This window comes from Protomyctophum bolini, assembly GCF_963924005.1.
Source record: "Protomyctophum bolini genome assembly, chromosome: 3".
NCBI classification, from domain to species: domain Eukaryota; kingdom Metazoa; phylum Chordata; class Actinopteri; order Myctophiformes; family Myctophidae; genus Protomyctophum; species Protomyctophum bolini.
The window spans coordinates 25,963,137-25,979,542 of NC_137864.1; the positions used below are offsets into that span (position 1 = coordinate 25,963,137).

A 16,406-nucleotide genomic window follows, 5' to 3' on the forward strand; every position below is an offset into this window, starting at 1 on the left:
TGGGCTATAGCCCATATCGTACGGCATACTATAGCGCGCAGTTTTTCATCATTTTTGAAGATTTGAAAAAAAAGACGAAATGACAAAAACGATGGGTTAGCCCATGTTTTTTGAAATTTTGAAAAAAAAAGTTAGCCTCGTTTCTCATCATTTTGGACCGTGGGCTAAAGCCCATATCGTACGGCATACTATAGCGCGCCGTTTTTCATCATTTTTGAAGATTTAAAAAAAATGACGAAATGACAAAAACGATGGGCTATAGCCCATGTTTTTTGAAATTTTGAAAAAAAAAGTTAGCCTCGTTTCTCATCATTTTGGACCGTGGGCTAAAGCCCATATCGTACGGCATACTATAGCGCGCCGTTTTTCATCATTTTTGAAGATTTAAAAAAAATGACGAAATGACAAAAACGATGGGTTATAGCCCATGTTTTTTGAAATTTTGAAAAAAAAAGTTAGCCTCGTTTCTCATCATTTTGGACCATGGGCTATAGCCCATATCGTACGGCATACTATAGCACGCCGTTTTTCATCATTTTTGAAGATTTGAAAAAAATGACGAAATGACAAAAACGATGGGTTAGCCCATGTTTTTTGAAATTTTGAAAAAAAAAGTTAGCCTCGTTTCTCATCATTTTGGACCGTGGGCTAAAGCCCATATCGTACGGCATACTATAGCGCGCCGTTTTTCATCATTTTTGAAGATTTGAAAAAAATGAAAAAATAAAAAAACGATGGGTTATAGCCCATGTTTTTTGAAATTTTGAAAAAAAAAGTTAGCCTCGTTTCTCATCATTTTGGACCCTGGGCTATAGCCCATATCGTACGGCATACTATAGCACGCCGTTTTTCATCATTTTGGAGGATTTGAAAAAAATGAAAAAATAAAAAAACGATGGGTTATAGCCCATGTTTATTGAAGTTTTGGAAAAAAAGGTTAGCCTCGTTTCTCATCATTTTGGACCGTGGGCTATAGCCCATATCGTACGGCATACTATAGCGCGCAGTTTTCCATCATTTTTGAAGATTTGAAAAAAATGACGAAATGACAAAAACGATGGGTTATAGCCCATGTTTTTTGAAATATTGAAAAAAAAAGTTAGCCTCGTTTCTCATCATTTTGGACCGTGGGCTATAGCCCATATCGTACGGCATACTATAGCACGCCGTTTTTCATCATTTTGGAGGATTTGAAAAAAATGAAAAAATAAAAAAACGATGGGTTATAGCCCATGTTTTTTGAAATTTTGAAAAAAAAAGTTAGCCTCGTTTCTCATCATTTTGGACCCTGGGCTATAGCCCATATCGTACGGCATACTATAGAACGCCGTTTTTCATCATTTTTGAAGATTTGAAAAAATGACGAAATGACAAATACGATGGGTTATAGCCCATGTTTTTTGAAATTTTGAAAAAAAAAGTTAGCCTCGTTTCTCATCATTTTGGACCGTGGGCTATAGCCCATATCGTACGGCATACTATAGCGCGCCGTTTTTCATCATTTTTGAAGATTTTTAAAAAATGACGAAATGACAAAAACGATGGGTTATAGCCCATGTTTTTTGAAATTTAAAAAAAAAAAGTTAGCCTCGTTTCTCATCATTTTGGACCGTGGGCTAAAGCCCATATCGTACGGCATACTATAGCGCGCCGTTTTTCATCATTTTTGAAGATTTAAAAAAAATGACGAAATGACAAAAACGATGGGCTATAGCCCATGTTTTTTGAAATTTTGAAAAAAAAAGTTAGCCTCGTTTCTCATCATTTTGGACCGTGGGCTATAGCCCATATCGTACGGCATACTATAGCGCGCCGTTTTTCATCATTTTTGAAGATTTGAAAAAAATGACGAAATGACAAAAACGATGGGTTATAGCCCATGTTTTTTGAAATTTTGAAAAAAAAAGTTAGCCTCGTTTCTCATCATTTTGGACCATGGGCTATAGCCCATATCGTACGGCATACTATAGCACGCCGTTTTTCATCATTTTGGAGGATTTGAAAAAAATGAAAAAATAAAAAAACGATGGGTTATAGCCCATGTTTTTTGAAATTTTGAAAAAAAAAGTTAGCCTCGTTTCTCATCATTTTGGACCGTGGGCTATAGCCCATATCGTACGGCATACTATAGCGCGCAGTTTTTCATCATTTTGGAGGATTTGAAAAAAATGAAAAAATAAAAAAACGATGGGTTATAGCCCATGTTTTTTGAAATTTTGAAAAAAAAAGTTAGCCTCGTTTCTCATCATTTTGGACCGTGGGCTATAGCCCATATCGTACGGCATACTATAGCGCGCCGTTTTTCATCATTTTTGAAGATTTGAAAAAAATGACGAAATGACAAAAACGATGGGTTATAGCCCATGTTTTTTGAAATTAAAAAAAAAAAAGTTAGCCTCGTTTCTCATCATTTTGGACCATGGGCTATAGCCCATATCGTACGGCATACTATAGCACGCCGTTTTTCATCATTTTTGAAGATTTGAAAAAAATGACGAAATGACAACAACGATGGGTTATAGCCCATGTTTTTTGAAATTTTGAAAAAAAAAGTTAGCCTCGTTTCTCATCATTTTGGACCATGGGCTATAGCCCATATCGTACGGCATACTATAGCACGCCGTTTTTCATCATTTTGGAGGATTTGAAAAAAATGAAAAAAAAAAAAAACGATGGGTTATAGCCCATGTTTTTTGAAATTTTGAAAAAAAACGTTAGCCTCGTTTCTCATCATTTTGGACCGTGGGCTATAGCCCATATCGTACGGCATACTATAGCGCGCAGTTTTTCATCATTTTTGAAGATTTGAAAAACATGACGAAATGACAAAAACGATGGGCTATAGCCCATGTTTTTTGAAATTTTGAAAAAAAAAGTTAGCCTCGTTTCTCATCATTTTGGACCGTGGGCTATAGCCCATATCGTACGGCATCTATAGCGCGCAGTTTTTCATCATTTTTGAAGATTTGAAAAAAATGACGAAATGACAAAAACGATGGGCTATAGCCCATGTTTTTTGAAATTTTGAAAAAAAAAGTTAGCCTCGTTTCTCATCATTTTGGACCGTGGGCTATAGCCCATATCGTACGGCATACTATAGCGCGCCGTTTTTCATCATTTTTGAAGATTTGGAAAAAATGACGAAATGACAAAAACGATGGGTTATAGCCCATGTTTTTTGAAATTTTGAAAAAAAAAGTTAGCCTCGTTTCTCATCATTTTGGACCGTGGGCTATAGCCCATATCGTACGGCATACTATAGCGCGCAGTTTTTCATCATTTTTGAAGATTTGAAAAAAATGACGAAATGACAACAACGATGGGTTATAGCCCATGTTTTTTGAAATTTTGAAAAAAAAAGTTAGCCTCGTTTCTCATCATTTTGGACCGTGGGCTATAGCCCATATCGTACGGCATACTATAGCGCGCCGTTTTTCATCATTTTTGAAGATTTAAAAAAAATGACGAAATGACAAAAACGATGGGCTATAGCCAATGTTTTTTGAAATTTTGAAAAAAAAAGTTAGCCTCGTTTCTCATCATTTTGGACCGTGAGCTATAGCCCATATCGTACGGCATACTATAGCGCGCAGTTTTTCATCATTTTTGAAGATTTAAAAAAAATGACGAAATGACAAAAACGATGGGTTATAGCCCATGTTTTTTGAAATTTTGAAAAAAAAAGTTAGTCTCGTTTCTCATCATTTTGGACCGTGGGCTATAGCCCATATCGTACGGCATACTATAGTGCGCCGTTTTTCATCATTTTTGAAGATTTGAAAAAAATGACGAAATGACAAAAACGATGGGTTATAGCCCATGTTTTTTGAAAAAAAAAAAAAAAAAGTTAGCCTCGTTTCTCATCATTTTGGACCATGGGCTATAGCCCATATCGTACGGCATAATATAGCGCGCCGTTTTTCATCATTTTTGAAAATAAATGTAATAATGAAAACAAAATTTGTATGTCTACTTGGAAGTTATGCACATTTTATGATACTGAATACTGATAATAATTGCATCTCCCCCACCAGCCAATTGGTCTGAAAGCACATGACCTTCATGCATCATTTCAGTCTTCTACAGCAAATATTGTAGCTGCTAGAGGGACGTTTAGGAAGATTTGACAAAACCGCTGGCGGCCATTTTGAAAAATGGCTGCCACACCCACCAGAATAAGAATTTGGGATGGCCCAATATCCAGTTTCATTACCAATATATCTGTCAAAACTTCTGCCAAATTTGGCGCTTATGTCATAAAATGAACGATAGGTTAGCTATGCCGCCTCACTATGGAACGAAAATCATCCCGAGACCATGGGCTATAGTCCATGATCTTGGAATGATTAGTCTATTTTTTCAAATCCTCCAAAATGAAAAACGGCATACTGAAAAACGAGGATTTGAAAAAAAGTTCCATGGACTTCTAATATGGACCCCCAACTGACTGCCGAGTGTGACCGTGGACTGCCATTTTTGGTGGAAGGAGAAGAGAAAACCAAGAGTACCTTCGGGCTTGTCCCTAAATAGACTTGTAACCCAAATGTAGAGAGTACAAACGCAGTAAAGAACCTGGGGGTTATCATCTCTGAAAAGGCAACAATGAGCAGAAAATGAACCATGTAAATACAACAAATTGAGGGCACCGCAGGGAGTTGAACCCCATTCTGGTAAACCAGTAGTACCACACCAGTGCCTTAGTTTGTTTTGTTGTAATTTACAGGTCCAAAAGCAATCACATTCATAATAATTTGAATCATAATGGACTATTAAATGATAGCCATGATTATGTCTTACAATTGAAATCGAGAAGAAGACTAAGGAAAACTCCTCAGACATAAACTAAGAAAATATTTAATTTTTCCGTGCTCATAAAGAGCTGCAAAGTGCTAAAAGTGAAAAGTGCAGCAGAAAACCTTTGGGTCATAGGCCCATCGTCAATGCCTCGCCTACTGACCGGCATGAATTAAGTTTTAGCTGCAAATGGCAGCATAAATAAATCACATCAATACACACCACATAATGTGATGTGAACTGACACGATGAAGCTTCACTCGCACATTATAAAAGACATACATCACATCAATCCACATCACATACCTAACCCTAGCCCTAACCCTAAATTCATCATGTGATGTGGGGATGACGTGATGAAGCCTTACTCACCAATGTGAAATGATACGAGACATAAACACACATCACATACCGGGCCTGTGTTCATATGTGATGTGGGCTTAGATGAAGCTTTATACTCACAAATTGGATCTGATAATATAGCACAAACAATGCTCTTATGACCTAGAGGTTTGCTGCTGGACTTCTCACTTAAAGCACTTGGAGCGCTTTATGAACATGAACAAAACAAAAAGATTCTTGGTCTCCGCCCAAGCAGTTGGCCTTAGGTTTGTGGCCAGTCTTTCTAGCCAGTTGTCCCACATTTCTATTTTAAAATCTACATGTTTTCAAAAGAATTGCCCACATTTAAATATAGATTACAATTTATGCCATTTGTGGACGATTGACAAATTATACGAGGTGCAAATTATGCAATGGCAGAAGCATTCTTTGGACCCCAGTATTTGTCAGCAATACAGCAACACTATGAACATGAGAACACAACATACATACAACACTGAGGATGACATTAGAACACAAGAGCAATGAACAGAGTGCATGGCGTGCAACGAGCTATCCGCAATTTGTGAAATAATCACATAAAAATATCACATAAATGCACATCACATACCGGCCTGTGTTCATATCTGATGTGAACTGACGTGATGGCGCTTTACCAGCAAATGACACAACGCAAATGACGTGAAACGATACAGCTCCAATCAAATGATTAGAAACTGTATGAGAGACACGACCCGACACACGCACCACATACACTAGTGAAGAACTAGTGATAGATAGGAAAGAAAGAAATGACTTATGAAAAATAAAGCAAAATGCGATTAAAAACTCTGACCAGAAAAAACAATAACTTTATTAAAGCAAAGAATAGAAGAGAAGATGAAAGGTCGGGGTAGAAACCGTGCATGTTCGATACCAATAGGTTATATTCAATAATGGATGATCTTTGCATCGTGAGCTTGTAGATCAGCTATTTGCTACTTTAGTGTGTGACACTGTAGCATGACCAAGTAAGGAAATTAATTTACAAAAGGTTGAACTATGGAGATACAAGGTTTCTGCCCGACATCAAAAGATAATAAACTACGCCCACTTACCTTCAATATCAGCACTAAACAAAACAAACTAACCAACGAAGAAAATCTGCCATAATTTTCTTCCTGTTAGTTTGGACAGATCTACAGCATAGAAGGCTGTAAACAGTGTTAAGCAGGCTACATGCTACCATAATGATACCGGAAATAAGTCGCATGACGCCAAATCACATTTTGTACACACAGTCCACTAGTGAAGAACTAGGGCAATGGGCAAGGAGAAATAAAAAAAAAAACTTTTTTATTAAAAGAGAAAGGAAATAGAAATTCTAATAACTCGACACAGAAAACAGCACAGAAAGACTACAACAGAACATACATAATGTGATGTGACGTGACGCGACAGCTTTACCCGTAAATTATGTTAAACAATACATAAATCACATTGCGGCATGTGATGTAGAGTGGCATTATACACAGATTACGTGAAACGATACACGGTGCGAATGACAACCTATGGTATGGTAGCATGTAGCATGTAGCCCACTTACACAAGCATCAGGAATCAAAAGGTTCATTACTAACCTTCACTGCCAACAGCACCCAGGAGTGGCAACAGCACTGTACCTTCAATACCGACGTCGCCTTGTCAGCTTCACGTTCTGAAATGACAAGAAAAAAATATATCTATTTAGTTGTCGGCCTACAGGATGACATTTTGTAAGTCATAACAGTCACTGAAAGCTGTGTCACCAATATCTTACTTTATTATTGTCACAAATTGTGATTAAAGCTCCTATAAGCAATAATGTCAATTTTAATGATTTTTATTTCATTCAGCAATGAGTAAAACACACATGATTTAGTCTCTGCGATACATCTAGGGGCCACAATCTGCAGTCAAAGATATTCCTAGAAGCTTTGTCATTGGTCATAGAAAAAAAAAGAACCCGGTCAAAATGACTGACCAATCAGGAAGTAGACAGGCAAATCGACCAATGACAAAGCTAGGAACATCTTTGAATGCAGATTGTGGCCCCAAGATGTGTCAGACAATATTGTTTTACCCATTGCTGGCAGTCTGAATACCATTTTTTTTTTAAGTAATTACATTTGACATATTGCTTATAGCAGCTTTAATGATTCAACCCATTAAACAGCGACTTCACCCCTTTTGCAACCAGAGCTTATTTTAATGATGTTTGGGAGACAAGAAACCCTTTCCTGGGTTTTTTATGTGGGTAATCGTCGTTTTTATATATGTAGTACTAGTATTTCAAAAGTGTCCATGGGCTCCATGATGTCATGGACAATGGGCTCACTTCCTCCCTAGACTACATGTTGTCTCAGTAAGACAGCCCTCCCCTATGCACAAGGAGCAGTGCACCAAAGCATTATGGGAATTGTAGTCTGGGTAGGAAGTGTCCATGAAATCATGGACACATTGAAATACTAAAAACACATAAAAACCTCAGTAAGGTTTTTCACCCAAACATATGTAAAATCATATGTATGACAATGAATGGTCAACTTGACATGTAATGGTGACACTGCCCTTGTTTCTACTACAGCCACATGTAATCCAGGTACATACCATGGGGGGGCTTCCGTCGCTCAGTTGAAGATAGCCGGTATTAATAGAGCCGCGTAGGTTGTATGGCACAATACGTCCCGAGCACCGTACGCCTCGTAATCTCAGGGAGCGTTCGTTGACACCGTTATACGTTTCAGCTCAGCCGAGTAGACACTCTATTATCAATACCAGCCATCTCCTGATGACCCCATCCAAGGTCACACATGACACCAAGGTCACATGATTAACCTGCAAGACATAAATAAAAACAACATTACTCTTTATCCAGATTTCATACATTGTAAAATTCATATAATATTTCACTTTATCGTCTACTCAGGCTTATGTGAACACTGCAGACAGCTTTTAAGTTGCTTGATTCAGTATTTAAATATTCATTTTAGCTTTTTAGCATTTTAACTTAAAAACTGTCTGTAGTGTTCACATAAACCCGAGTAGATAATACAATGACAAAAAGTTAGTTTTTTAAAGTGAATTGTCCCTTTAAGATATTGGTAAAAAAAAATCTAAACTTCAAAATCTACATTATATAACTTGAGTCAAAGTTAAAAGGTTTTGGCATCAAAATGTACTTTCAAATTTCAAATGGGACAATCTGCATACTTGGTCATTTTGAACAGAAAAAAACCTTTTGAAAATAGCAGATCTAAAAGCTCACAATGTGTCACATCACATTCACAATGCATTGTGAGCTTGTAGATCAGCCATTTTCACAGACAAGACAATGCTTTTGTTGCGATCAAGGCCCAAGGCCTCAGTCACACATAAGCATATGTTCTGGGCTCTGCCTGCATGTGTTTGATTGCCCCCCAAAATCAAACACAAATGTTTGGTCAAAGCATGTGCCTCCCATTGGAAATGCATTGGGGCGGCCATTAAACAGACAGTGATCGAGGCCCAAGGCCAAAGAACGAGTCCTATAAAAGGACAAACATTGCTGACATTGTTGTCCATTTAGTGTCACAATAAACAACATATACTCTGTTTAAACAATAAACAGTCCTATAAATCATCTTAATGTCTAAACAACAATAGTGCTCAAGGATAAAACCGTGTTTCTCAAACAAACGCTTCTTACCTTGGAACAAACAGCTCTGCTCACAGACAGCATGAAGTGGATCCCAAACCAAACAGCATGCTGGGAAAAAACATGGCCGCTCCTATTTAAATCCAAAGCCCCGCCCACTGGATCCGGTCACCTGTTCAACTAGTCCGTCCGTCATTGGTCCGTTAGTCAGAGTGATTTGTGTTTTGCACCACACACACACACACACACACACACACTCATGCACTCACGCACGCACGTGCATTATTTCACCCTTTGGTTGGTTATAAAGGCTTATATTAATAAACACAAGGACGTGTGTGTCTGTGGCTGTCTGTATCAGCCTTTATAGGTTTGTTTATTCCGCCATCTTGTTTGATATTTGTTTGAGTGTCACCACCATCAGCCTTTAACAGGTGTTCAATCAGGCAAATGAGCACCAGCAGCCATCTAGCAGCTGATGCACTCTGGGACATGTAGTTGTTGAGACTGTAGAAGTTGTCTGAGGTGTCTTGTAGAAGATCCATGCTCCATTTATGAGTTTTAACTCAACAATAACGATTCATTATGAACTAATAACCTATAAGCTCATCAAGTGTGGTAGGACAAGGTGTCAAATCTTGAGGTCCTGCAGAAGTGTGGTCTACCCAGTGTTGAAAGCCTGATCATCAAAGCCCAGTTCCGGGCAGTAATGATACTGCCTGTGATACTGACATGATACTGATACGATGTAAAACTTTTCTCAACAATATGACCCGTAATTACATTATTAACTGTGAATTGAGCGGCTACATGTAACACATTATTACATGATTACATTATGCAAAAATCCATTATTATGTTATGCTCTCATGATGTATTACATTGTGACCTTATTAGCCTACATTATGGGCCTTTACTACATTTAGGTTATCACATTATGAACTGTTATTACATTATGTGCCGTTATTACATTATGAGTTGCTATATTAGACTCAGTATAATTATGATATTCTAACTACCATAACATCCCTGAAACTGGCACTGCTGGGAAGGCAATTCCCAGCTGCCTTTGGTCTAGACCTCTGGGTTTAAGTAGAAGCGTTTATGACTGATTGGACTTGATGGCTCGTGCTGTTCTTTGGTCAAGAACTGGGGGAACCACCTGGAACTCTGTCCTGTAGTGTGAATGCAGTGATAAAATCTTCCCCGTGTCAGGCTAGTTCAGGATAAAATGCAATTATTTCACATAGCCATCTTTGTGTTTCTTTTAATACTCATAGAGAATGCATTGGGCGTTTAAGTTAAATAACTCACAATCTACAAAACATTTCAAAGTAAAAAGTTCCAGCATGTGTCTCCACAGTAAGCTGAATAATACAAAGTGTGAATGGAGTTTCTAGGTGAAAGTGACTTTTTGAACCCCATTATACATTTCTCAAATTTGAAAGCACTACAGTATGTTATTATAGGCAGAACTTTTCAAATATTTTCAGAATTGCGCAGCAATACATGTGAGATTGAGTGTGTAGATCTTTAATCAAATCTACATTTTCAAATTGATTAGAATTGCTCATATATCTTTGATAAAATATGGGTCAAAATTGATGGTCTGAACTGTGTTCACTGTGTGGAATGAGGACCAACTAAAATATACCATCTGAAATATGGATAATAAAGGAACAGAGGCAAATCATGTAATATCTTGATGTAAGCTTTACTTTCAAATCCTGTTACATTTAGAACTGGCAATTTGAACATAAAATAATGCCAAAGAAAAAACAAAAAAACAAATACAAAAACCAAAAAAGTACAAATTATCTATTTACCAGTTATCATCACAAACAACCCTGTACAGCCCTAACAACGGAGTAATAAAAAAAGCTTTGTACAGCACATACCAATGTTTTTTTAACAGAGTGCCAAAAGAAACAAAAAGAAACAAAAAAAGATAGTTGAGCCTTTATCTAATCATAAAATACCAGCCAAACTTAAAGCTAATTGATTGTAGACTGTGCAGTGTGATGCTAACAACTAAATGCAACCAAGGAAATTAGCTCAAACAATTAAGCGCTAAGAACTAGAGAGGGAGAGGGAGGAGAGAGCGCAATAGGGGACGATGTCATGCATACTCTGAAGTGCTGAAAAGGTAGTCGCGCTTTATCATTCAAAGTTTTTCTTCTTTCGTTTGAAACAAAGTCAAATCACTGTGCCGTTTACATTTAGGCAACAAACCCATAGAAATAAGTGCTTAGAAATACTGTTGCTGGACAGAGCCCTGTTGCCCTTTTTTTCCATTGAACTTGAAATTGAGGCATGGGAGAAGAGGATCAAGGAAGTGCAGTCATTCTTGATTACGTAACTGTTATGCAGTATTAAAAAGGCAAACAGTTGAAAAGGTGTCAAAAGAGACAAATTCTTGATCTTTTTAAATATTTTCTTTTGGACCCTGATAATTAGTCTGACTCATTCTCAGAAGTCTCAGGTGGTTTCTATCCACCAAGTGGCACTAGAGTATTAGAGATAACGCAGATAGTACAAGGACCTCGACTGAGGCATCGATGGACACTGACAAAGTAAAGGAACCTAACACAAGAACCAAACCACCCCAAGCAATAACTTGAGAGAAGGCCATGACGGATTCGATCCTAATATCACGTCCTGTAGTTTTAAAATTGCATTTTGGTCTTGGAAATGACACGTTCTCTGTCCAATCCACATTTTTTTCCATTGATTTAATTAGAAAAATAAAAACATTAACAACAAATAAACAAACGACTATATACTTAAAGTAGACCAAAAGAAAAAAGGTAAGAAGCATAAAAACAATCCCTTTACAAATAAGAAACCATTTTGGCTTGAAGACCACTTAGGAACATGAGCGCTTTCAATTATGGGTAAAGCTTTTTTCCTAAATAAAATGCTTGTACTATGCTGCTATCTCACTATCTCACAAACATACTTGTTTTTTTTTAGCAATTTATTATTTTCCAGAATTGTATGGATAAATACATATTCTTATAATCAAAAAGTGCAGCACTGTGCAAAATTGGCGAGAACAATTTAGCCTGGGACCTTTGGCTCCCAGGGAGAGCATGACCTCCACTGTCTAATTCAAGCAATTTGTATTCATTTGCCTTCTCCAATTTCACAGAGGCAGATACCCTCAACACACTCGCCTCCCTTCATCAACCAAAAGCAGACACATGAAATCACGCCATGGGACTTGATTGAGACATATTGTAGCAAACCTTTCTTCTTCTTTTTTTTTTTTTCTTTTTTTTTTAAAGCCGCTGTCTTGATTTGAATGACGGCTCAGATAGCTCATATGTTTGCACTTTCCTAGAATAAAAAATAAAATAAAATTACAGGAGGGTCTAAGTGCTTTTGGCTTGACATTGTAACCAAGTTAAGTGCAATTAAAAACTCAAAAAGATGGAGGGGGTGGAGTTGGGTGGGGCAGAAAGCAGTACCGTGTCTGCCGGTCTAAATAGAAGCCGCTCCATCACAATTTCCTGTACAAGTGAATGGCTCGCTTCTTCATTGCACCTCAGCATGTCTCAAAATGGATTCTTAATGAATGTTAGTAGAAAACACTATGATGTAAAAGGCTCAGTAAAAAAATAAAATAAAACCAAACAGACCAATAATAAAAGACATAGAAGGCCACCAAACACGCCACTTTTCTCTCTATATACCGGCACAGAAACCACCTCCCTTGCTACGCTTGTTTCTGTATCACTTTCTCATGTACATGAAACAAACAAAAAGAAAAACAAAAATACATTCATTCAAGTCATTTTGGAACAGTTCTTTTTTTATACACAAAATTACAAAAAGCTCCAAAAAGCACCATTGAATCGGCCTGTGGTGACCGCTAGCGATGGGCAGCTAGATACCTAGCTTGCCCAGAGACGGTCACCTCCACAAAACAGTTATCTCATATATCTCATCTAAATATACTGTAGGTGTGCAATACATAATTCTGCATATGATGCTAGCCTGATAGTCAGCCTGGTCTCAGAAATCATGATTGAGTCATTCTGGCTTGTAGGGTCTGGGGAAGAGAATTTCCTCACTGAGTAGCAGTTAATCTTGTTGGGTTTGTGACTCAACTCCTTAAATGAAGGCATGATTATGACTGGAATTAAATTTCATTGTTTAAAATGGCAAATTAAAACAATGGCAGATTAGTTGACGGAATTTGGATTAAAATGTGGGGAAGCTGTGGCCAGGAGAGTACCTATTAACCTGATCCCTATGTTCCCTAAAACTAACACCAACCCCAAGCTTAACCCTAACTGAGGGAGCATAGGCCTGACTACCTGGGGTCAGCGTCATTATAACGACGGCTCATTGTTCCGACGGCGCGTTGGTCCGACTCGCCGCATTACTAACCCTGTCCCTAACCCCGTTACTAACCCCATTACTAACCCTGTCCCTAACCCCATTACTAACCCTGTCCCTAACCCCATTACTAACCCTGTCCCTAACCCCGTTACTAACCCCATTACTAACCCTGTCCCTAACCCCATTACTAACCCTGTCCCTAACCCAATTACTAACCCTGTCCCTAACCCCATTACTAACCCTGTCCCTAACCCCATTACTAACCCTGTCCCTAACCCAATTACTAACCCTGTCCCTAACCCCGTTACTAACCCCATTACTAACCCTGTCCCTAACCCCGTTACTAACCCTGTCCCTAACCCCGTTACTAACCCCATTACTAACCCTGTCCCTAACCCCATTACTAACCCTGTCCCTAACCCCATTACTAACCCTGTCCCTAACCCCGTTACTAACCCCATTACTAACCCTGTCCCTAACCCCATTACTAACCCTGTCCCTAACCCAATTACTAACCCTGTCCCTAACCCCATTACTAACCCTGTCCCTAACCCAATTACTAACCCTGTCCCTAACCCCATTACTAACCCTGTCCCTAACCCCATTACTAACCCTGTCCCTAACCCAATTACTAACCCTGTCCCTAACCCCATTACTAACCCTGTCCCTAACCCTAACCGTCCTTTGACAGAGTTTTCAATAGCAAAAATCAACCTTGAACTAATTATTAGTAATAAAAAACATGCCTATGCAATTAGGCCACATGAAGTACATTATACAGTATCTGGCTATCTGCCTATATTAGCATTACAGTAGCTTACATATCTTGGCAAGATTATTGAACATTTTAGATGGTGGCAGCCTAGCTACAATTAGCTAAACAATGTACAGATTTTGGCCTTAACCAACAGGCGGGTTGTTCACTGTTTTAGCACCAACTAAAAGATGCAATACGTACACAGTAAAATCCTGACTCAGAGAGTGCACATTTTCTACAATCTCAGGTTAAATTTACACTGAGGATTTCACAGTGTAAGAGAGAGACGAGCAGAGTGTAGATTTTGAAATAAGACAGCTGAGCTGACATTTGTGAGACACAGAAGTGACTTCAGGCTGCACCTTATGAACATGTATCACCATTATTACAAAACCCAACAGAAACCAAAGCAGTGGGAAGGGGAGGGTAAAGAAGGATAAAAAACTATGTACAAGATTGATAAATAATTAAGTGCGTGGTTTGAGGCGTTGCTTTGGAAACGAGCCTTTTTTTTCTCCTTTTTTTTTCTTTTTTGTTGAAAAAAAAACATTCCGTTTTGTTGGTTCTGTCCACGGCACATTCGCTAATACTTCTGGAGATTATGTCCGATTGGCCTCGTCATGACGTCAAAGCTAGCTGAAACACAGAAATAGGCATGCTATCTTGATGCATAATAGCAATAGACGAAAATGCACTAAAATGTAGCACTTGCAAGTTTTGTTTCTTCTTTATCGAGTTTTATCTTGAAACAACTGAAGACAAAAAAATATATATATATGTATATATAAAAAACGAGAACTGAAGATACGTTATTTTCCTCAGATAATGCAATTGGGTCCAGGTCATTCAGAAGTTCAACAAAAGAGATCATGACAGACAGAGAGAGGGAGAGAGAGTAGTAGTAGTAGTAATAATTCAATTGATAGAACTGATAAGAAAAGCAGCTTTTTGATATAAATGCATTTCTTTTAAGCACATACAGCCTTTTTCTCTAATAAATGTTCTTTTTATTTATTTTTTTCAATAGGTTTTGAGTCTGTCTGGTCCAGCTTATTGTGCTGGTCTGATTGGAAAAAGGTTCCTGCTCCCAGTGCTCCCAGTGCAGTGGCTCCAGCGGCATTCACACCACTGTCTACCGAGAGCTGTGGGAAAAGGGAAGGAGGATCAACAAGATGGCGGGGTGAGGTCAAACGGTCTTGGCTCTCCTCTCCATCAGTCCCAGGTAGGCCAGGAAGGAGTGTTTCTGGGCGGAGGGAGGACAGCGAGAAGGGGACGAGGAGGTAGAGGAGGAGAGGCGGAGAGGAGAGGTGGCGGAGGAGGGCTGTGATCTGGGGCGGAGTGGCGAGTCGGGGTGCGGCGCCCATTGGAATGTGAGGCGGCTGTTTTGGGCGAACAGGGTGGTGAGGGGGATCAGGTGGGCCCGCTCGCAGTTCCTGTACTGCTCCAAGACGTGGCGGGAGGAGGAGGAGTAAGAGGAGGAAGGGGGGAAGAAGAGGGAGGAGGGGCTCCTCTGCACTCTGCCGGCATCGCTGCCGTTGGTGGTCGGCGGACAGCGCTGAGCGCCATGGGGCTGGGCCTTGCGCAGTGTGAGTGACATGGCCACGGACTGCAGAGCCTGGGAGGCCGTGAGGCTCATGAGGGGGCTGCTGCCCCCACTGCCCCCGCTGCTCCCCCCACCCAGGAGGAAGGGCTCACGGCTCCTCGAGGACAACCTCCCGGCTGTCGCATCCTCCAGCATGAGCATCTCCTCCTCTCCGAGCTCTTCCTCCTCCTCCTCCTCCTCCTCCTCCTCCTCCTCCTCCTCCTCCTCTTCGTCTCCTCTTGCACCTCCCCCGCTGCCTGCGCCTCCTCCTCCGCCTCCGCCCGCCCCCCCGCCCACCCTGGCGCTCTGGTGTTTCTTGAGGTGGCGGCTGTAGACAAAGGGGTGTGTGGTGGTGAAGGGGCACTCTTGGCAGCCAAAGGTCTGGCGCGGCGCGTGCTTCAGCTTCTTGTGCAGGTTGAGGTTGTCCTTGCGCTTGCAGCTGTAGGAGCAGCGGTCACAGTGGAAGGGCCGCTCGCCCGTGTGCACACGCACGTGCTCGATCAGCTTGTTGGCCGTCTTGGACAAGTAGCCGCACTGCTCGCACTTGTAGTGGTTGCCCAGGCGGTGGCCACGCACGTGCTCCTCCAGCGAGGCCTGGTCGGGCCACAGTGCCTGGCAGATGCGGCATCGGTACTCCAGCTTGCAGTGCGTCTTCAGGTGGCACTCCATGGCCGCCGGCCGATTGGTGGAGTAGACGCAGAATGGGCACCTAGAGTATATGAAAAAAAAACAGGAAGGGGGAGGAGTGAGCAGGGGAAGGTGGGATTTAAGGTGGAGAGATGAATGGGGGAACAGGGGGGAAGGTACGACACACAACAGCAAAGGACAGTTGAAATAGGAGAAGCTAGTACGAATCATAATACACACCAGTTCAGATTGAAAAACACAGGGATGAAGAGGAGGGGGTGAAAGTGCACGTACAAAACATC

General features: G+C 40.1%; 1 protein-coding gene across 4 annotated transcripts in view; it reads right to left on the reverse strand.

The window, feature by feature from the left end:
* Positions 1–14,896: 14,896 nt before the first annotated feature.
* The window catches only part of znf827 (zinc finger protein 827), a 111,539-nt gene continuing 110,029 nt past the window's right edge, over positions 14,897–16,406 (reverse strand). For 3 of the 4 annotated variants that reach the window (XM_080760365.1, XM_080760366.1, XM_080760364.1), the window contains exon 14: positions 14,897–16,186. In XM_080760365.1, coding sequence (XP_080616491.1) covers positions 15,082–16,186 — 1,105 coding nt within the window. In that variant the 3' untranslated portion in view covers positions 14,897–15,081. The remainder of the gene's footprint in view (positions 16,187–16,406) is intronic. The other variant, XM_080760367.1, reaches the window with a different exon arrangement.